Raw genomic sequence first — 22554 nt, forward strand, 5'->3', positions numbered from 1 at the left:
ATCGTATTTTTGTTTCCTAATTTATTGGTTGTTTTTCATCGTTGTTCTTGTTAATTTTGGTTTTTATTGATTTTTATTTGCTGTTTTAGTCTTAAATATTTGCATTCATTTATTCCCAAAAAAAAAAAAAAGAAGGGTTTGCGGCAACATATTAAATAAAAAAAAAAAACTGCACTTTTGTTTTTGTTGGAGGCCACGGGTTTGGTGGATTTTTGGTGTGGAATTGCAATTTTTGGTGTTGATCTTTGCTACTGCAGTTTATTTATGTTCTGTTAGTGAAAAAAAAAAAAAAAAAAAAAAGAGGTAAAGCCGAATAAAAAAACAAAAAAAAAAAGAGGTAAAGCCGAATAAAAAAACCAAAAAAAAAAATTTCGGTTTGTTGAAGATTGGTGTTGAAGTTTGTTGCTGGAAATTTCTTGTAACTGCTGCTTTGTTGATTATTTATTCCATATTTGGAGTTTCTGGAGAGTTATTTTTGCTGCTGGATATTTGAGTTTGAGTGCTAAATTATTTGGATTAAAATTAGTTAAAGGATTTGATACAAAAACTTGAATTACAAAGAACAACAACCAACAACTTTTCTATATTTTTGTTCTCTTTGATTCTTGTTCGTATTTGAATTTCTTTTTCTAGAATTTTATTCTTGAACTCATAATCTATTACCATCTGGTCCAGTTCTTCAAAATTCCAAAGTTTTCTCATTAATTTGCTTTATTTCACCTAGAAAAGCCGAAAACTAGGTTTTGTTGAATTCTTCGGTATTGCCTACTTTTTGCTACTGTTTTATTGATAAGTTTAATTAAAACATACTTGTGATCTAATTGCTGTTTTGTGGGTGTTTTAATTAGAACTTTGAGATAATTCATTAAGAGGAAAAAGGCAAGAGAGTGTGAGCACAAAAGAGGGTTAAAAGCCGAAATTAGTGTGCAAACACGAGTGTTGAGTTCTTATATTGAGTGAAACACGTGAGGGAGTGAATCTGGTGAGAATTCATTTTGTTTTTGTACTATTCATAGTAACATGGCAGATTCAAGGGTAAGAATAGGAGATCCACCTTTGAGAATTAATGAAGAGGAGTCCGTAGGATTTAAAGGTGATTTCCGAGCTACGGGGAATGGTGAGCAAACGGACATGAGGGCTATATTGGACCAATTACAGCTGATGAATGCCCGATTTGACCATTTAAATCAAAAGATGGACAGGTAAGAAACATCCCAAGGAGTGCCCAATATAAGGTTAGATGCTCATGGAGGTCGAGGTCGAGGAGGTCGCGGTCGAGGAGGCCGAGGGCGACCAAGAGAGGAATTCGGGGGAAGTAACTATGGAGATGACTTAGATGAAGGGTTTGATGAAATTTTTGAACCTCAAGAAAGGCTAATCCATGGGAGACCAGCAAGGAATGAAGATGATGATCTTGGCAACATCAAGGTAAACATCCCACCATTCATGGGTAAAAGTGATCCGGAAGCATATTTGGAATGGGAAGAGAGAATGGAGATGATTTTCGATTGTTATCATTATTCGGAGGCCAAAAAGGTGAAGATGGCAGCAATGGAGTTTAGCCATTATGCACTCCAATGGTGGACAAATGAGCAAAATACCCGAAGGAGAGTTGGTGATGACTTGATCACTACATGGCGCCAAATGAAGGGAGCCATGAGGAAGCAGTTCGTGTCATCACATTATCATAGGTTGCTGCATCAAAAGCTTCAATCCCTATCTCAAGGAAGTAGGTTTGTGGAGGATTATTACAAGGAGATGGAGATGCTTATGATGAGATTGAACTTAAATGAAGATAGGGAAGCAACCATGGCAAGGTTTCTTGGTGGTTTGAATCATGAAATAGCCAATCAACTAGAATTGCAACAATATGTGGAATTGGAAGAGATGTTGCATGTGGCTATTAAATTAGAGCATCAATTCAAGAGGAGGGATATCAACTCACGGTTTGGAGGTGTTTCCAACAGTGGAAGATCAATTCCAAGTGGCTGGAGAAGCAATCCTACCTATGAAAGCAGGCCAAAGCCTAAGGTGGGGGAAGAAAGCTCCAATCAGCCAAAGAAGGAGCATAAAATCGAATCTGTCCAAGTCCATAAAAATGAGGTAAAATTTGATCCTAAACCTTCAAGATCAAGAGAAATAATTTGTCTTAAGTGCCAGGGACGAGGACACATCGCAAGCCAATGTCCGAATAGAAAGATCATGGTGTTGAAAGGCAATGGTGAGCTAGAATCAGAAAGCAAGGAAAGTGAGGATGAAGCCGAGCAAGAGGAGAAGTACATAGAGGATGAGGCCAAAACTTTGAATGTGACCAATGCCAAATTAAACTTGGTTTCTAGGAGAGTACTTGCTGTATACAAGGATGAGGATCAACTCCAAAGAGAAAACATCTTCCACACCCGATGTGAAATCCAAGATAAAATTTGTAGTATGATTATTGATAGTGGGAGTTGTACAAATGTAATTAGTAACATTGTAGTTGATGAATTAGGCTTAACAACTATTAAACATTCAAAACCATATAGATTACAATGGATTAATGATAGTGGTGAAATAAAAGTGAATAAACAAGCCAAGGTAGAATTTAACATAGATAAATATGTGGATGTTGTTTTGTGTGATGTTGTGCCTATGCATGCCGGACATATTCTACTAGGTAAACCATGGAAATTTGATAAAGATGCTACTCATTTTGATCGAGAGAATTGTATTGTTTTTAGATTCAAAGGCAAGAAGGTCAAGCTGGATCCATTAACTCCAAAGGAAGTATATAGAGACCAATTACAAATCCAACAAAGGAGGGAGGCCGAAACACTCAAGGAGAAGGCTAGTATGGCACTAACGGCTTCACCATCCATCCAAGCAGGTAAGTCCGAGCTTGCTGTCCAAGGTAAGCATTTTAAAACAAAAATTCAGTGGAAAAATCATGAGAAGGCCGAAAGTGGGGTGAGAAGAACAGAGAAACCAAAGAGAAATGGTGAGAAAATTGAGAGTGAGGAAAAATGTGTGGTGGCCGAGAGAGAGAAAGGAAAAGAAAGGAACGAAAGAAAAAGTAAAAAATTTTATTTGAGTTTTGGGGATGTTAATAATGCTATCTTGAGTAAAAAATCATTGCTGGTCATGAATATTAAAGATGCTTATTTAAAGATGTTTTTGTTGCATAGAACTTTATCTGCATTATTGAAGGCTTTACTTAATGGAAATTTGAAAATTTGGGAGAGATTATATGCTAAAATTAAAAAGTGTGATTTCTAGTATTTTTTGTGATAGTGTTTGACCCAGGAGATTGGTTTTGGTTTCAACCAAGGAAGGAGAAGTTTCCCGAACAAACAAAGTTCAAGCCTATGCCACGAGGAGATGGATCTTTTCAAGTTTTGGAAAGGATCAATGAAAACACCTACACGCTTGATTTACCGGGTGAGTATAATATGAGTGCTACATCCAAAGATGCTGATTTGTTTCCTTTTTTTGCAGGTGATGAACTAGATTTGAGGACAAATCCTTTTAAAGAGGAGGAGAATGATGTGATTCCGCCCAAGCCCACACAACCGACAACCCGCTGGGGTGCTGACTCGACACGGATGAAGACCGGGCCAATCACTAGGGCTCAAGCTAACATGTTTAGGGAAAATTTTGCCACTTTCATCCAGGGGGTAATTCATTCTCAAGAACACTTATCCATACCCGAAGATCCAAGACCTGTTTTAGGCATACAAGTGGTGGAAGCCAGTATGGACCCAGGAAGCGATTTTGGTGCAAATATGGACACCGAGCAGCATGAAATGGTTCCAAATATTTATGGATTCAATAAATATGTCTAATAGGATATGGAATCAAGTCAAGCCAGCTTCAAAGGCATTCAAAAAGGGGTTGTATGGACAGCTTCAAATTTGGCCTGTTTTTACTATATTTTGTGCTGTCTTTACTGTATTTTGCTGAGTTGGCTTTTTCTCTTTCCTACAAGCAAGGGAAATGTGTGGGAATCCATAATAAGCTTATTTGGCATCCTAAAAAGCATATAGAAGCTGATTTGGAGTTCAAAGAGGCTAAAGATTGGTCAAAGTCAACTTAGTCGAAAAGCTAGTATTTTAATTTCCTAATTTGATTCTACTTTTTTGTTCTAGGAACTTAGTCTTTTATTTTGATTTTAATTTATTTATTTTCTAGAAAAATAAGTTTAGGAAATTTATTATTTTAGTATTTAAATTGTAAATTAATTAATTCCTAATTCAAAGTAAAGGAATTAATTAATCCAAATTAGTTTAGGAAACTAGGAAAAATTAATGAATGAGTGTTTTAGTTTTGACTTATCAATAGGATTTCCATCACCTATTGTGGCATCTTCATTATATACCAAGGTTTCGAATCACAGGTTGGTTAGGGGTCAAGGTGACCATTAGAACTTGAACATAATTAGATCCGGACTAATATAATACGGGTTTAAGAGCAGGTCGTCCTAGGTTCGTATCACATAATCAGTATAACAACTTATAGGAATCAAACAAAATTACGAAGGCAATACGGTCAATAAATTATCCTAACTTTGTGGATGTAAGCAGACAAATGGTCATTGATGTAGGGTTAGCATTTACCCATAAGACTACGATGGTGTATCAACGTAGCATCAGCGTTGTTACCCTAATAAACATAACACATCTTTTTGTACTAGCCTGATTCTTTACATGATTTGCAACGTTTGTTTTACTTCCTCAGTAATTATTTTGACCAAAATCGGTTCAACAACATATAGGAATCAAACGAAATTAGGAAGTCAATACGGTCAATAAATTATCCTAATTTTGTGGACATAAGCCGACGAATGGTCGTTGACATAGAGTCAGTATTTCTTCATAAAACGACGATGGTGTATCAACGTAGCATCGGCGTTTGTACCCTAATAAACGTAACACATCTTTTTGTTGTATCTTGATTCTTTACATGATTTGTAAAGTTTGTTTTGATTCCTCAGAAATTATTTTAACCAAAATCGATTTAACAACTTAACAGGAATCAAACAAAATTACGAAGGCAATACGATCAATAAATTATCCAAATTTTGTGAAAATAAGCCAACGAATGGTCGTTGACACAGTGTCGGCGTTTATACATCAGACGACGATGGTGTATCAATGTAGCATCAGCCTTGGTACCCTAATAAACGTAACACATCTTTTTGTTCTAACATGATTCTTTACATGATTTGCAAAGTTTGTTTGAATTCCTCAGTAATTTTTTTGACCAAAATCGGTTCAAAAACTTAGAGGAATCAAACCAAATTACAAAGGCAATACGGTCAATAAATTATCCTAATTTTGTGGACGTAAGCCAACGAATGGTCATTGACATAGGATCGGCGTTTACCCTAGGACGACGATGGTGTATCAACGTAGCATCGGTATTGGTACCCTAATAAACGTAACACATCTTTTTGTTCTAACCTGATTCTTTACATGATTTGCAAAGTTTGTTTGAATTCCTCAGTAATTATTTTGACCAAAATCGGTGCAATAACTTACAGGAATCAAACAAAATTACGAAGGTAATACGATCAATAAATTATTCTAATTTTGTGGACGTAAGCCGACAAATGGTCGTTGACACAGCATTGGCATTGATTCATAAGACGACGATGCTGTATGAACGTAGCGTCGGCATTGGTAGCCTAATAAACATAACACATCTTTTTGTTGTTGCTTGATTCTTTACATTATTTGCAAAGCTTGTTTTAATTCCTTTGTAATTATTTTGACCAAAATCGGTTTAACAACTTACAGGAATAAAACCAAATTATGAAGGCAATACAGTCAATAAATTATCCTAATTTTGTGGACGTAAGCGAACGAATGGTCATCGACGTAGCGTCGGCATTTACCCATAAGACGACGATGGTGTATCAACACAGCATCGACGTTGGTACCCTAATAAACGTAACACATCTTTTTGTTCTGACCTAATTCTTTTCATGATTTGCAAAGTTTGTTTAAATTCGTCAATAATTTTTTTGACCAAACTCGATGCAACTTACAGGAATCAAACCAAATTTCAAAGGCAATACGGTCAATAAATTATCCTAATTTTGTGGACGTAAGCCGACGAATGATCGTTGACGTAGTGTCGGCGTTTACCCATAAGACGATGATGGTGTATCAACGTAGCATCGGCATTGGTACCCTAATAAACAGAACACATCTTTTTGTTCTAGCCTGATTCTTTACATGATTTGCAAAGTTTGTTTTAATTCCTCAGTAATTATTTTGACCAAAATTTGTTTAACAACTTACATGAATCAAACGAAATTAGGAAGGCAATACGTTCAATAAATTATCCTAATTTTGTGGACGTAAGCCGACAAATGGTCATTGGCATAATCTCAGCGTTTCTTCGTAAGACAAAAATGGTATATCAACGTAGCATCGGTGTTTGTACTCTAATAAACGTAGCACATCTTTTTGTTGTATCTTGATTCTTTAGATGATTTGAAAAATTTGTTTTAATTCCTCAGTAATAATTTTGACCAAAATCGATTTAACAACTTATAGGAATCAAACCAAATTATGAAGGCAATACAATCAATAAATTATCCTAACTTTGTGGACGTAAGCCAACGAATGGTCGTTGACGTTGCATCGGTGTTTACCCATAAGATGAAAATGGTGTATCAATGTAATGTCGGCATTGGTACCCTAATAAATGTAACACATCTTTTTGTTCTTGCCTGATTCTTTACATGATTTGCAAAGTTTGTTTTAATTTCTCAGTATTATTTTGACCAAAATTGGTGCAACAACTTATAGGATTCAAACCAAGTTACAAAGGCAATATGATCAATAAATTATCCTAATTTTGTGGACGTAAGCCTACGAATTTTCATTGACGCAGCATCGGCGTTCACCCATAAGATGACGATGGTGTATCAATGTAGCGTCGGCATTGCTACCGTAATGAACGTAACACATCTTTTTGTTCTAGCTTGATTCTTTACATGATTTGCAAAGTTTGTTTTAATTCCTCAATAATTATTTTGGCCAAATCTGGTGCAACAACTTACAAGAATCAAACGAAATTACGAAGGTAATACGATCAATAAATTATCCTAGTTTTGTGGACGTAAGCCGGCGATGATGATATGACAACTTAGCGTCGGGGTGTGTCCCCTAATGAACATTACATATCTTTTTTGTTCTAGCTTTATTCTTTACATGATTTTGCAAAGTTTATTTCAATTCCTAAGTAACTATTTTCTCCAAAATCGGTATAACAACTTACCACCTTCAAATGAAATTACAATGGTGAGGAAAAATAAGCGAAAACAACCATACGTCAAATAGGGAACTAAAATAACGTGTACTTATTAGTGTAGCATGGGCATTTCTATAAACCAACGGTCAAGCGTTACTTTCATGTCGGTGTTGTTCCACATTAAACCATTGTGAATTATTTTATAATTTTCCCATTTTTTAAATGAGATTTAAAGTTTTGATTAAATTTACATGTACTTATTTTGACCAAAATTAGTTGAGAAATTTAAACGCATTGAATGAAATTACAAAGGCAAGACAGTCAAAGTATTATACTATATTTGTGCCCCTAAGCGACGAGTGGTCTTTAAAGTATTGTCGGCATGGACTGATAAGTCGACGATGAATAGTCAACGTATAGTCGGCGTTGGTCCCTTAACAAAAATAATATTTCTTTTTGAAAATACTTTATTTTTTACAGGATTTTGCAAAGTTTGTTTAAATTTCTCAGTAAATATTTTGTCTTTGTTTAAATACCTCAGTAAATATTTTGTCCAAAATCGGTGCAAAAACTTACAAGCATCAAACGAAATTACAATATTGAGTGGAAAGAAGAAATAAAAAAATTTGCATGTAATTATTTTGTCTAAATTATAAATGGGTACAAAGCTGACGCGTTTACAAGGTAGTAGCGTCAGCGTAGTGCTCTTCAATATCCAAAAAAATGTTATAATACTTTATATTTGGAGGCTCAGACAACGGCACCAAACTAAGGAAACAATTATTGCCACGTCAGTTTTGCAGGCCTAGTAGTCCACACGCAGGGGTCATCCCTTAAGCTGCTAATGCGGCCCTGCATAACAAAACGTGGAAGACTATAAGGACTACTTTCGAATGGGCATCAAGGATAAGATATTTAACAGGCATACAGCGGTTATAACCTAGTTTTATACCTGTAGAATTAAAACTGGTCAGCATCATATTCAAATTCCGATTCTTGTTGACATATATTCTCTTGTTGTGAGGACCTACATAGAAACCATAATAGTTTGTACATGATGTGATTGTTTCAATTGCATAAAACCAATAAATAATACAGTTTTTTTGTCTTACCGATTGTTAAGGACTTGACAATTTCTTTTGTCATGCACTTGGTCAATTTTTCCACATCCATTGCAACGTCAACCTCTATACTTAGCAGCATTTGTTGCCTTCTCTTTCCCCCCTTTTAATCGTCTTCTACATCCCTTTTCCCGCACTTGAGATGGGTCTTTCAGAGTTGTGTCATTAACATTACTACCTTTTTCAGAAATGCCTCCACTCTTTGTGCTACCACCTACGGATTTAAACTGATCAACCAAACTTTGCAGAGCGTCATTCACAATTACAGCTGCCTCTTCATTTGACATGATGTTATCAATGAGTTCTGAGAAAAATTTCAACAGTTTACTTCGCCACGTTAACATTGAACCACCTTTCTAGTTATCTCTAAACCTTCCTTGTCATATATTATTTGAGATTTTGTAGCTCTAGTCCACCTTTTCATTATATATTGATTCGGCAGAGGAATATCACCAAAGAGTCGCAAAAATGCCAAAATATGTCTACATGGAATCCTTCACTCTCAAACTTTTTACAGCTACATGATGCATAGTCCAAAACTTTATCATTAGCAATTTCCCAAAACCTTAAGACACCTCCATTTGGACAACTTTGGATCGTATACATTTTATGTGTACCATTTTCACTAACAATTTGTGGCACTGTTACTAAGCTATGCCAGAACTCATCTTGAAACTTATAAAAAATCTTGCATGTGTATATCTCAACCATTTGCTTCTTCATTTCCAATGGCAGTTTTAAAACAGGCTTCTCATTAATATCAACATGATTAGCACTTAAGTCTTCGTGATATTGATGTGCAAGTGCCCTATTAAATCGAAGTATAAAATCCATCAATAAATTTTTCTTTGAAATGTACCTCTTGAAAAATGCATGAGAGCTTTCTGCACATTGGCTACTTGACATTCCAGCTGAGAATACATGATTAACATATGCTGGCACCCATCTTGAACATAGTTCAAATATTGACTTTAACCATTCATTGTCATGTAGGTTCGCCTTTTCGATGATAGAACCCATTTTCTCTCAAAATCTTCTAGACATTCTGATTCCCAAATGCAGTGTTTGAAGTCCTTTTAAAAATCCCTGTAAATTATTGCATTTAAATATATAGAAAACTTCTCAAGTAGTGCCAACTACAATACCTATAGAATGTATTCGGTAAGCTCTAAACTATAACCTTTGTCATTGCAGGATCTTGATCGGTAATAATCATCTTTGAGGTGTTTGCAGGCATGCTATTCTTTAATAACTCAAATAACTAAGCAAAAGATTCAGTTCTTTCATTGCTTTAGAATGCATATGCAAATATCACTGTTTGACCATGATTGTTACCCCAACCAAAGGTGCAAATATCATACCATACTGATTAGTGTTGTAAGTTATATCAAATACCACTACATCACCAAAACATCCATAAGCTCTTCTACAAACCGAATCAGACCAAAAACAACGCTTCAATTTGCATTTATCATCTGCATCTATTTCAAACATAAATGATGGATCATTTTCTTGCTCTGTTAGGAAATATTCCTTCAATAGTTCTGCATCTTGTCCCCGCATTTCATTATGCAACTTAGCTTCATTGTTATAAATATCCTTCTTCGTACACCCAATATTCTCTATACCCCCAGCTTCAAATTCAAGAATACTTATTTGTTGGTGGGTTAGCACGTTTGCTGCTGAAAACTGCTATGGTAGTGATTTTTTGACTTCGGACACATTACGATATAACCCCAATAAATGTACTTTTTTAGGGCTTGACAATGGATGACTGTGCTCTTCAACAAATACACTAATGACATATTTTCCCATTTTCGACATAACAATGGCTAATTTTTCCTTACAATTATAAAATGTTATCCCCCGACACATTTTTTTCTTACCGTCCTTTTTAGAAGATTCTCCTTCTTTATAACAAATGAATTCTTTCCTTATAAATTCATTGGTACCTTTACGTCTCTTACTGGAATTGCTACGAACACTAAATCTCGCCTCTTTTGAATACTTAATGTAAAACTCAAGTGCCTCATCTATCGATATAAACTCTTGGCCAACCGTTAGTTTTAAGTTTTCTGACACCTGGGGAATGTAAACATCGTCAACGTCATTAGAGCATGACAGCAGGGATATTTCTACATCACCAGCATGATGATTATTTGCTTCATACTGTAAATCATTCACGTTGCCATCTAAGATAATAAAATCAACATATGATCATTATTAATTTCCATATAATACATTTTAATCCACTTCCAAATCACATTACTGACTACTTATAATTTATATAATATGCTATTAATCATTAATGCCACAAGGAAGGAATGGAAGCATAGATTTTACAAAAATGAAGCTCACAGGGAAGGGATGGAAGCAATCAAAATTAATAGATGAACATGTATAAAACGGGTGAAACCTTGGCTTCCCGCAGTTGGAGCTTCCTCTTCTCCTATATCCATGTTTCTTTCCCCTTTTTCTTTTTTTTTTTTTCCCCTAAATCGGGAACAAAAAGAAATTCATTAATACACATTGTCAGAATTTAAAAATTTTATCTTTAAATCTGACGAATTATACTTAATGAATATGATACAGGAAACGAAATACTAACTTTTAATCCCGAGTATGGTACCGCTGGCGGCCGTGCAGCGTTCGGAAAGGTGGCCGATTCAAAAGGATTTGGGATTTTTGAAATGGTCAACTGATTTTTGAAATGGTCAAGTCGGGCCTCCCGGCTACACCGTTTGGTGAAAAATCTATGATGATGGGTGGGAAATTTTAAACGGCCAGATCTGTGGGAAAATATGGTGCGCACGAGCCGGAAATGAATAGCAAGAATGTTAAAGGAATGTAAAATTTCCCGCAATTATTTATCACGTGTAATAAAAAATAATATAAGCCGATCGCGAGACTCATTGTAATCCGATGGCTGAGCAATTTCCCACATTTTTAGACCGCACCTTTTTTGTCCGGTCGGTCTTGATCATAGAAGGACCTATATATATATTTTTATATATATACTGTAACACCCCGTCCCAAATCGCACCGGAATCCGTGCACGTTGACCGAGGTTGACCGTTGACCGAAGGGGGTCAAAAGTTGACTTTTTGACTCGGTGAGAATTTTGAGTTGACTAGGGTACCGTGGCGAAGTGCACGATGCCACGAGTTCGTAGACTGGTAGCACGTCGAAAACGGAGCTACGGTTTGAAAGTTATGGACGAAACAAGTTGCGGTCCAAACTGTCCAAGGGGTGCCGAAGTTGACTTTTTGTTTATGGGGAATTGAGCTTTGACTCATGCATGGTTGTGAAGTGCTCGTCGATACGAGTTCACAGACTAGCGGCACGCTCAAAACGGACATCCGGTTAAAAAGTTATGGACGTTTGAAGTTTACCGGATACCGTATTATTTTAATGTTTTTGGGTCGGTGAGCAGTGAAATGCCACGTGTCAGCTTCTGATTGGTCCATGTGGCATGAACAGTGTCACGCAGGGTTTTTATTTGTTAAAACTCTCGGGGAAGAGAGAGAAAGAGAGAGAGGAGAGAGAAAGAGAGAGAGGAGAGAGAGAGAGAGTCACCGGCCGCCGGTCATTTTCACGTTTTTCGGCCTAGTTACTGTACACACGCCGGCCATCCAGATTGCCCACCTCATTTCCGGCAAAACCTCCAAATTTCACGGCGAACGGCCCCCGGACGCGCCCGGATCGGACGTCCGAAGTTTGGCGGCGATTTTTCCCCCTCCACCGTCGGCCACCGCAAATCGGCACTATTCCGGCCGATATACAGTACACGCGCCGTACACCCATCATCCTCTCCTCAAGTCCGGCCTACCCACCAAAAATCACGGCCATCGGACCACCAACGCGCCGGGATCGGAGCGTTTTCCGGCGAGGGGTCGGAAATTTTCAAACGGTGATTTCTCCGCCTTCCAACCTCCGTTTTGCTCACCACCGGTCCCGTTGGGTTGCTCTCCTCAAGATCTACAAGACTGCAAAATTTCACAGCCAACGGCCACCGCACGCGCCGCCGCCGGCGATTGTTGCCGGTGACCGTGGCGGCCCGCCAGAAATTACTGTTCCGGCGAGTACCCGAAATTCCGGCCAGCTCCAGTCCGCTGTGTTCGACCTCTTGAACCTGAATCCGGCATCCGTTTCCGCCAATTCGCGACGGTTTGGGAGAATTGCGAAACCGAAACCCGAAAAGCTTCCCGACGAAATTCAAACCCCGTCGGGTACGATCATCGAAAATTAAGACCGGGTCTGTGATTAGCATCACTCGAGCTTCGATTCGGTATATAACTCGTAAATTCTAGATATCGTTTGTGTTTTGACCCCCCGGGTACCGGGTATTATTTACCCAAATAAAATATTAATTTTTTTGACTGTCTGTGAATTTTGTTCTAGGAGCACCGGTGAGTCGTAGAATTGATCCCGTAGTGGATCGTGGGTTAATTGCGTGCTCCAGGTGAGTGACCCACCTTCAAATTAATTTTGGGAAATTTAATTTGTGAATATAATATGTGTGTGATTTAAATATTTGGAATTTAAATTCTATGTGCCAAATATTTATTCAATTTATTATGGAATTATTTATGAATTTATTGGATTTAAGAAAATGTGCATTTTATAAAAGTATGCCATGTGAAATTATTTTATGGATTTGAGGATTTTGAAATTGGTGTGGTTTTAATAGTAAAACGGGCACGATTTGATTTTCAAATATTTCAAGGAAAATATTTGGTTATATTGGTGATTTCAATTTTTATAAAATATGCCCATGGAATATTATGAGATTTGATTATGATATTTCGAGAAATTATTATGCTTGGAAAAATGTGGATATTTGAATTGATGGATTTTGGGAGTTGGTGGATTTGAAAATCATGGAATTTATGGTATTGATTATAAAGAAATTACGGAGAATTTCCGGGTTCAAGCGGATGGATTATGCCCGCTATGCTTATGAAAAATGTGAAATTTGTTATATAATTTAAAATTGTGAAATTTATGATTTTTAGATGCACCGTGCACGTACTGGTGTTCTGTTTATATGTGATATGGTTAGTGTGCACACGGTTGTGATTAGCGCGCAGGTGGGTGTGATTAGCGCGCAGGTGATGTGATTAGCGCGCAGGTGGGTGTGAGTAGCGCGCGGTTGATATTATGAGGGTGTCCTGTAGATGCCATCGGAGAGGGCGGCCACCCCCCTTTGGCCGGGACACCAGGTTAGCAGCGGCGCAGTAGGACGCCACGCGACCGTATGCCGGTTTCTCTCTATAACCTCCTGTCTGGCAGTACCTCGGGACGCTGGGTACTCTGGCGCCACTGGTATATAGTGGGTGCATCAAATGATTTTCAGAACTGTGTTTTAAAAATAAAATGTTTGGAAACTGTATTGGAATTAAAAATATAATTATTACTGTTCGGATATTTATTTGATGTCTTGGTTTTCGGGGAATATGAATAAAGGGTTTTGTGAAAATGTTTTAAAAGGGGAACCTTTCCAACTGAGAGAATTGTAAGGGTTTTGAGAGAAATTATTATTTCCAAATAATTATTATTTATACTTATTACTGTGATATTATATGGTATAGTAGTAGGGTCGCTCACTGAGATGATTAGCATCTCACACTCTTAAATTTCGTTCCTCTAGGTACCAGGTTGTCGGTGTTCATCCAGAGCGGACTTGATCTTCATCGCTGTTTTACTTCGTGAAGTACCCTGTTCTTCTTTATTGCAGTTGTACTATTTCTGTCACTCTTGTTGTATTTATCTTGCACTGGATTACTGTATTTTTGTTTTGAAGTGCTGAAATTTGTGGAACCAATTTGTAGTTTGTGGGAGGAATAAGGGGATATTTTTTGAAGTGTGTTTTCAGTGCAGGTAAATTTGTGGTAAGTAAATCCCTTAGGGGAGGTGCTGCCGGATTTTCCGTTGGAAGGTTCGGTGGTATTTCCCTGGGATCAGGGCTGTCTAGGGTTCCGGAGGAGGAATTCTGGACGGGTCCTGACATATACCAACTTATGTCTACTACTGAAACAAAGAAAGACAAATGTAGCATAATATAAATATACAGTTTGTCTATAGAAAAAGTTGAATGATCACTTCTTTTAAAGTTTAAGTTGGTAAGAGGTAAGCTTTTATTTTTTTTGATACTATTTTTTCTCTTACGGAGAGGATTAAGTTTAAAATTTCATGAATTTATATATATATATATATATAAAACATCATATTAAATAAATAATTAAGAAATTAATTAAGAAATTAATATATACTATTGGAGGGAATACATACAACATGCAACATACCTTAGTAGGGGGAGGTGTGGTAAGTAAATCCCTTAGGGGAGGTGCTGCCGGATTTTCCGTTGGAAGGTTCGGTGGTATTTCCCTGGGATCAGGGCTGTCTAGGGTTCCGGAGGAGGAATTCTGGACGGGTCCTGACATATACCAACTTATGTCTACTACTGAAACAAAGAAAGACAAATGTAGCATAATATAAATATACAGTTTGTCTATAGAAAAAGTTGAATGATCACTTCTTTTAAAGTTTAAGTTGGTAAGAGGTAAGCTTTTATTTTTTTTGATACTATTTTTTCTCTTACGGAGAGGATTAAGTTTAAAATTTCATGAATTTATATATATATATATATATATATAAAACATCATATTAAATAAATAATTAAGAAATTAATTAAGAAATTAATATATACTATTGGAGGGAATACATACAACATGCAACATACCTTAGTAGGGGGAGGTGTGGTAAGTAAATCCCTTAGGGGAGGTGCTGCCGGATTTTCCGTTGGAAGGTTCGGTGGTATTTTCCTGGGATCAGGGCTGTCTAGGGTTCCGGAGGAGGAATTCTGGACGGGTCCTGACATATACCAACTTATGTCTACTACTGAAACAAAGAAAGACAAATGTAGCATAATATAAATATACAGTTTGTCTATAGAAAAAGTTGAATGATCACTTCTTTTAAAGTTTAAGTTGGTAAGAGGTAAGCTTTTATTTTTTTTGATACTATTTTTTCTCTTACGGAGAGGATTAAGTTTAAAATTTCATGAATTTATATATATATATATATATATATATATATATATATATAAAACATCATATTAAATAAATAATTAAGAAATTAATTAAGAAATTAATATATACTATTGGAGGGAATACATACAACATGCAACATACCTTAGTAGGGGGAATACACAACTTCATCGAAGTGGAGCTAGAGCAATTAAGACCTGAAAGAAACATTATCATATCCAAATACCATTCTATTTCCGTATAGCCGCAGTTGAATGATAGGTTGACTTGTAATAGATTAGTAGAGTTTATGGAAAAGTAGGAATACACACATCCATTGCAGTTAAATTTGACTAGATTTGGTGTATCAAGTGTGGCACTTTTACAAATGTCTTCGTTATAACAGTAGAAAGATTTTAGGGTTTGGGTACGAATATTGGATTCTCTCAATCCAGAACAAGAATTCAAAGTTAATCTCTCAAAAGAGGAAGTCCAAGAATAAGGTTTTCTAACCCCTCGTCGCTAATACGAACATCTCCTAATATAAGACTTATGAGTGATACACAAACACAACTAGTAGGCTCTAGAGCACAGAAATCCACCCATTTCAATTTCCAAGCATTAGAATGAGGATCGGACTCCTTCTCCTTCAAGAAAAATTGGCGTCCACCTAATTGCAAACTCTTAATAGAAGGGCATCCAGAAATTAGATTTTGAAAGATGGTAGCATTTTCGAAGCGGGGATTGATCAAAGAAGGAGTTATTAGTGAGGGAGGGCTAATTATATCACTAGTATTTGATAACTTCAAACTTATATCTTGTAACTTAAGAAGAATCAAAGACGATCTTACATTAAGCAATACCGATTCGGGTATGATAGGGAATATGTCACGTGTGGTACTATATTTGATACGAAGATCTAGCTCCTTCAAAGTATTTGTTTTAGAGAAACAAGATAGCCAATAATATATGTCTTCAAGACCAATATCGCGTGTATAAGCATGAAGCAGGTGAAGCTTAAAGCTGGTAATTTTAGCATGTTGGTGGCAGCGACAATTCAAACAGTTTCTGACTAGCTTGTACTCATCGAGGGTAAATTCTCTGTCTTTATAGACAAACTTGATAGTGGGAATGTGAAGCCACCAGTACATAGTTGTCCACTGTTTGGAGAGGTAGTGCATCGGAAACACATCCGGGATGGATAAGAATTTGAGAATATTAGGTATTAGTTCTCTAGGTAAACTTGACAATCGATCTCTGGCTTCTTCTTCTTGTTCTTTCTCATTGATCAGGACGTTTTCCATTGTTTATATATGGAGGCTGCAGTGATAGAAAATAAAGGTGGGTTGATTGGGCTAGCTGCGGCACCAAACAAACAAACCAAAACAAAAACAAAAACTAATGGAATTCATTAACCCAAACTAATATTTTATCCCTTTTGGTTGAACTAATTGCTGTTTGAAGCATGTAATATTTGAACTGAGACATACCCGAATTTGATATAAAAACGGGAAAAAAAAAAAAAAAAAAAAAAAAAAAAAAAACTCAAGACTCACCGCCAGAGATCTGATCGGGAGAATAATTGTTGCCGTTGGTTGCAGAAGCCAGCGACGATTCTGAAAAATCAATTGATATGTTGAGACTATAAGAACGGAACAACCAAATGAAGTATCAAATACTTAAACCTAGTTGGCGCAGCCTATATATAATTTTTTTTATGGTGCAAATTTCAAAAAAGTTACACCGTCTTTTTTTATTTCCATCTTTTCTAATATTGTTTGGAAAAATTATGCCGACTTCTTCGTGATAGCTCTATATATATATATATATATTGTTTTTTGAAATATTTTATTTTCTTTCTATTTTTTTCTTTTGCGCTAAACTTTTTTTCAAAATAAAATTGTTTTTTTTAGATATTTTAAACTTTCTAATTTTAATTAATTGATTAATATCCTTTAGGATAGCCCAATTAATATTGATCACTGGTGATAAACCCAAGCCTTGGACTTAGTGATAAAATCACCCTTCCCAATTTATTTAAAAAAATTAATTAAATAATTAAATAGAAGCTCTGAGTAAATATTTTTTTAATAAATAAATAGACGTCTATTATGTTCAACAAATTTATAATCATGAAAGTAAAAATAATTGATCAATGCGCTGGTGGAATATTCTTGGTGCCATAGTAGTATTATTCGTTGACGTTCTTTCCTATTTTTGATGTCCCCAAATCTCTCCTATCAATCAATTAATGTTATCCCATTTTAGATGTCCCCAGACCTCTCCCATCAATCAATTAATTTTATGTCATTTACAAATGATTCTCATCTTTGAGGTGAGTTTTTTTTTTTTTTTTTTTTTTAAATCTTTAAATGTTGTCCCTATAGTTCCTCCTAATATTTCAAATATCCTTTTTTTGATATTTGTTTGATTTGATTTTCCAAAAAGCTTTTATTTACCAAGATTTTAAATTTCTTTTAATTAAACACTAGTTTAAAACTTCCTTGGTAAGTAATTGGTTAAAATGCAGTTTATGGCAAGTAAACTTACAAAATTTCTTACCATGAAATTTAATTGTAAACAAAAAAATCATTATTACTATTATTTAATCTTTTGTTGCTCAAAGACAAATTTTAATAGTAAAAAGTTTTTTTTTTTAATTTTCTTTTTTTATGAGTTTTATTATTAATCACTATCCATGAAAATCATTAACTTATGTGATAAATTTTAATTAAGGCATTTTATTATAGTATTTAAAAAAGAAAAAAAGGCCATTGTTATTCTTTTAAAAAACTTGCATAGAATAGTTTCTTTTCTTAAAAAAAAAAAAATTTAAATGTGTGTTTCCAACGTCAGCAAAGCAATATATATACACACTTAAATATATTTATAGTTTAATGTTCTTTAATTATGTTTGTATGTTATTGTAGATGTTCTAAAATATTTTGTTTATTTAGTTCAATATATTTATCGTTTTTTAACCTTAAAAGCCTAAGACTCGTTGCCTTAGGCTTACGCGTCACCTCAACAAGTAAAACATCCCATTTTGCACTTTTGCATTTGGTCATAATTGTATTGATGCAGTTTCAAATTGAAAAGTAAGATAATACAATTAATTTGATTTTACTTTTCTTAAGTTTGTGTCAAATCATGTATAAGGATGGTATTAAGACAAGCGCTTCAATCCTCGAGCGGGAGGCTAGCCATTTGGTAGTTTATCTTACTCGGGCAGGGTGCCGAAAGAAATAGTAAACCAGAAGTTAAATAACAAATAAATAAAAAGAATTTGAACGACAATATTAACAAATAATTATTTCAAAAATGTTAAAACCCAAGTTGTACTTACAAATAATTTTTCCATATCATTAAATATGTAAAACTTATACTTAGCACCAGTGAAGGTGTAAAAAAGGAGCAAGTACATGAGGAACAATTTTTCTTTGGAACAAGAAAAGGTTGTGCCATTCCAAACCTGAGAAGCTGTAGAACTCCAAACCTCCTTCGGAACAAGAGAAGGTTGTTAGCTTGGTTGGTAATAACTTATTTCCTTCTTCGTCCATGCAAATTTCAAGACCACATGCCTTGCAAAGTGATTTTGTATCAGATCCTAGAAGAAGCACAGACAACTTTCAAACTCAAGAACTAGTTAATATACAGCCAAAAAATAAGTAGATTCTAATTAATGGAAATCAAACCTTCATCATCAATAGGTTGGATAGGTGTGCTAAAGGATAGGGATGAAGTTTTAGCCACAGTTATTGATACATGAGAGCGCCAATGCCCAGACCTTTTAAATAACAAAAGCAAATAACAAATGATAATTGCATTTTGCATCGAAACAAGAAGGTTATACATATGAACTGAACAAAATTTCGACGAATGAAATTCATCAACAGCAAAAGGTTTAAAGAGCCATATAAAATGCAGGTAAACATGTCCAATAAATAAAACCGTTTTGACTGCCAAAATTAGAAGTCAGAGAATCTAGCAATTAGAAATAACGAAAATTTAATATGCACTTGATTGGTCAAAGTGATGCTATAACAGAATGTCAAGATTAGAAAAACATCATTATGAATAGTTGATGGGATAACTGGTGTTGTATGTATACCCCATCCACGTAAGGTTCGATAATGTAGTATTGGAGGTAAAATGCCTTGGATTCAGTAACGCATAAAAAACGCTTGTAACTCCCCATCCTAAAATATCAATGAGCAGTAAAATGCAAATTTTCAGTTCACAGTACGAATATCAGAACTAAATAACTAAAAAGAAAAGCAAAGGAGTTCAAAACGAAGCTGGATCTTGAAATATAAGATTACAGTTAAATATTCCGGGCAAAGCTCATTTCTGTCAAATTGATAATCGGAGAAGACGCATTGCAAAACCACACAGAGAGTGACTTTCCCCCCAGATCAGAATAGCTACATATCATGTACTTAAGACTTAGCGCAAGACAGCAATAAAGGAAAAACTACTAGTATGGCCATAAAATGGAGATCAACCACTGGTTAGCGGTTAGAACCAAGATGAAGCAGCACATAATAAGAACAGAATTCGGCTTCATTTTTATAAGTAGAATTGGAGCTACGATTGGCTTCATGCAGATTGAAAAGAGTAGTCAGAGCCTCTGTAAGCTGCTCCATGTTGGGGTAATGTACAGAAGTATTCAGAGAGGTACCACAACTTCTAAGCTTGTAGTGAGATATGACATGAAATTTAACCTATAAAATAAAACACATGCAATTATATACAGCATTTTACATGTTCTCATGATTTAAAGATCCAAATACTAAATAATTACAGAACTAAATAGATGAATATGTGCACAAAAGTATCAATTAGTAATGGTGGCTTGCTTGTCATATGCGTTCATATATAATGAATAATACAACTGAGTAATACCCTAAATTTGGTTTCAAGCTCAAGCATCTGATGCAATTTGTTGTTTGCTCCACAAGATAATACAAGTCAAAGAGTAAACTTCACAAGATAATGCAATCTGATTTTTTTATTTTTTTCTGATAATAAACAATCTTTGATTGATAGGAAATCAATACAAAAGATTTGATAATACGATTTGACCACGCAAGACAATCCTTTATTGTACAAATATTGTGTCAACAAAAAACATATATATGGAAGGGAAATACTAACATCGGTAGGCATGTTCAGAAGAAAAACTTTTAGAATGCAAAGACAACTGAAGGTTTCTCAGAAAAACACACCCTTTGCTGATACGTACGCATTACTACTATTGACAATATTCTGCATGGTAATATCTTGTCTTATGGATCTTGTCCTATCAAAGATGAAGTCATGGACTACTTCATAAGGATGTTCTGTATTATCCAACAGTCCTAGAAGGTAGTTTAAAGTGTCTTCCAAAACAGGGAGGGATCGAACATCTAATGCTTGCACTCCCTTTATGGTTAAGGTTCTGCAGAACCAGTGAGAAAAAACACTGATGAGTTGCTGTTTCATCGAATTTGATCATCTTCTAACTTTATGATTACCAGTCATAAAAGGAGGAACCTTTGGATCCCATATAACTAAAAAATAGTTAAGCCATATATATTAACAGGCTTAAAAACACAATTTTGTAGGTTAAATGACATTTTCAAACAGATTAACAACAAGCTGATAATGGACGAAGTCATATACCCAACATAGAAGATATGCCAAAAAAAATAGGCATCATGGGAAACAGATACTCCGCCAAAATTAAGCTGTGCACAAAAATATCTATTTATGGTAAATAGACAAGATATATCAAAGCTAAAATGATACAGATCAATCACATGCAACTTCACAAACAAATATTGAAATGGAGGGGATTCATGAGTTTGGATCAATTGTAGAATTCTATATCTTTCTTTCTTGATGCACCAAAAAATCACAAAAGCAAGAAAACACACATTTCAACCCCCCAATAGGATTCCATTTGAAAAACCACTCATAACCTCTACCATACACTAAATCCTAACTTTAGTGGTAAATGAATAAAAACTCAAATACCATTATCTTTCCACAACAGAACAATTGGAGAAAGCAAGTAACTAACTAACCCAAGATCTTTTCGCCGCCAAAGAATCCAGTTAACAACAAGCTTCTCCATCTTAAACAAATGCTCTGCAAGTAAGAATGAATCCCAAAGAAAGACATGATACATTTAAAAAAAGCATGAAACAAACTTAAGTGAATAGAAACTAAAAAATAATTTCACTATCATAAGGGGGAAAAAATTTGAAAATTCAATATTCGATTGTACAGTCTCCTTTTGATAAATGAACAGCAAAACCCATAATTATCTTTCCAATCAAAAGGCTAATATAAGAAAAATCAATAAATGAATAAATAAAGATGCATCTTTGAACTTGATGAAGTAAGAGAGCAAATGAACAAAAACAGAGCAGGTAAAAAAGCCAACCTTTCTAACTGCTAGGCTTGGAGAAGATTGAGCTGGATTTCCATTCAACCTCTCAAACACAGCTAAATCCCGTAGCCTTTTACGCTGAGCCCTTTCGCTCTCTGCATTTATACATACCAAATGTATCCAAATGGGCAAATTTAAGCAAAACAAAGGGAAAAAAAAAAAAAAAAAAAAAAAAAAAAAAAAAAAAGGGAAACAAAACAAAACAACCAAAACCTGGGCATATCAAAGAGCAAGTTCCAACAATGGTGGAATGCCAGAAGTCGCATTTTCGCGTTGTTTTCTTGTTGTTTTTGTTGATGGGCAGTGCTTCTTCTTCTGCTTGTTGAATCATCCGAATTTTGAGTGGGTTTGAAGAGAATTTGTTAGTGAGAAGTTGTTGTTGGTTCCCGAGAAGAAGAAGACCGGTGGGTTTGGATTTGGACGTTGAAATCGGTTGCTTCTCCTCTCCATTTCCAATTTGCTTTTTTCTTTTTCTCCTTTCTCTTTTTCCAGTTTCTCTTCTTTTTCTTATAAATCATTTCATTTTTTAAAATAAAGGGTAAGCCCTCTGAATTTTTATGCCTTTGGCGCTTAACATTTTATCATTTAAAATTTAAAAATTTTACATTACCATTTAATTTATTATTATTTTTTTGTCATTCTGATGGTCTGTCTTTTCTGATCTTTTTTTTGGATTCAAAATCTTTTAAATTTTGATTCTGATATTATGCTAAAATACATTGATTCTAAA

At 35.2% G+C, this 22554-nt stretch overlaps 1 protein-coding gene and 1 long non-coding RNA gene across 5 annotated transcripts; both read right to left on the reverse strand.

The window, feature by feature from the left end:
- Window positions 1–15858: 15858 nt before the first annotated feature.
- On the reverse strand, window positions 15859–16692 carry LOC107412921 (probable FBD-associated F-box protein At1g32375). The gene has a single exon (XM_016020750.1). It carries the CDS (start codon window positions 16690–16692, stop codon window positions 15859–15861), a length of 834 nt encoding a protein of 277 aa, XP_015876236.1.
- A 1968-nt stretch (window positions 16693–18660) lies between these two features.
- LOC107412937 (uncharacterized) lies at window positions 18661–22547 on the reverse strand. 4 transcript variants are annotated; one of them, XR_001581012.4, is made up of 8 exons: window positions 22038–22520; window positions 21819–21919; window positions 21457–21520; window positions 20634–20828; window positions 19711–20112; window positions 19500–19587; window positions 19084–19175; window positions 18661–18995 (listed from the first exon to the last, which is right to left on the reverse strand). It is a non-coding gene; the product is annotated as an uncharacterized LOC107412937 (long non-coding RNA). The 4 variants fall into 4 exon arrangements; XR_003055129.3 differs by having other exon boundaries at window positions 20617–20828; window positions 22038–22519; XR_003055128.3 differs by having other exon boundaries at window positions 19711–20828; window positions 22038–22547.
- Window positions 22548–22554: the final 7 nt, after the last annotated feature.

This window comes from Ziziphus jujuba, chromosome 8, assembly GCF_031755915.1.
Source record: "Ziziphus jujuba cultivar Dongzao chromosome 8, ASM3175591v1".
Taxonomy (NCBI): domain Eukaryota; kingdom Viridiplantae; phylum Streptophyta; class Magnoliopsida; order Rosales; family Rhamnaceae; genus Ziziphus; species Ziziphus jujuba.

What these genes read in the sequence shown, in the direction of transcription:
- LOC107412921 (XM_016020750.1), bottom strand. Translation starts at nt 16,692, where the DNA reads ATGGAAAACGTCCTGATCAATGAGAAAGAACAAGAAGAAGAAGCCAGA.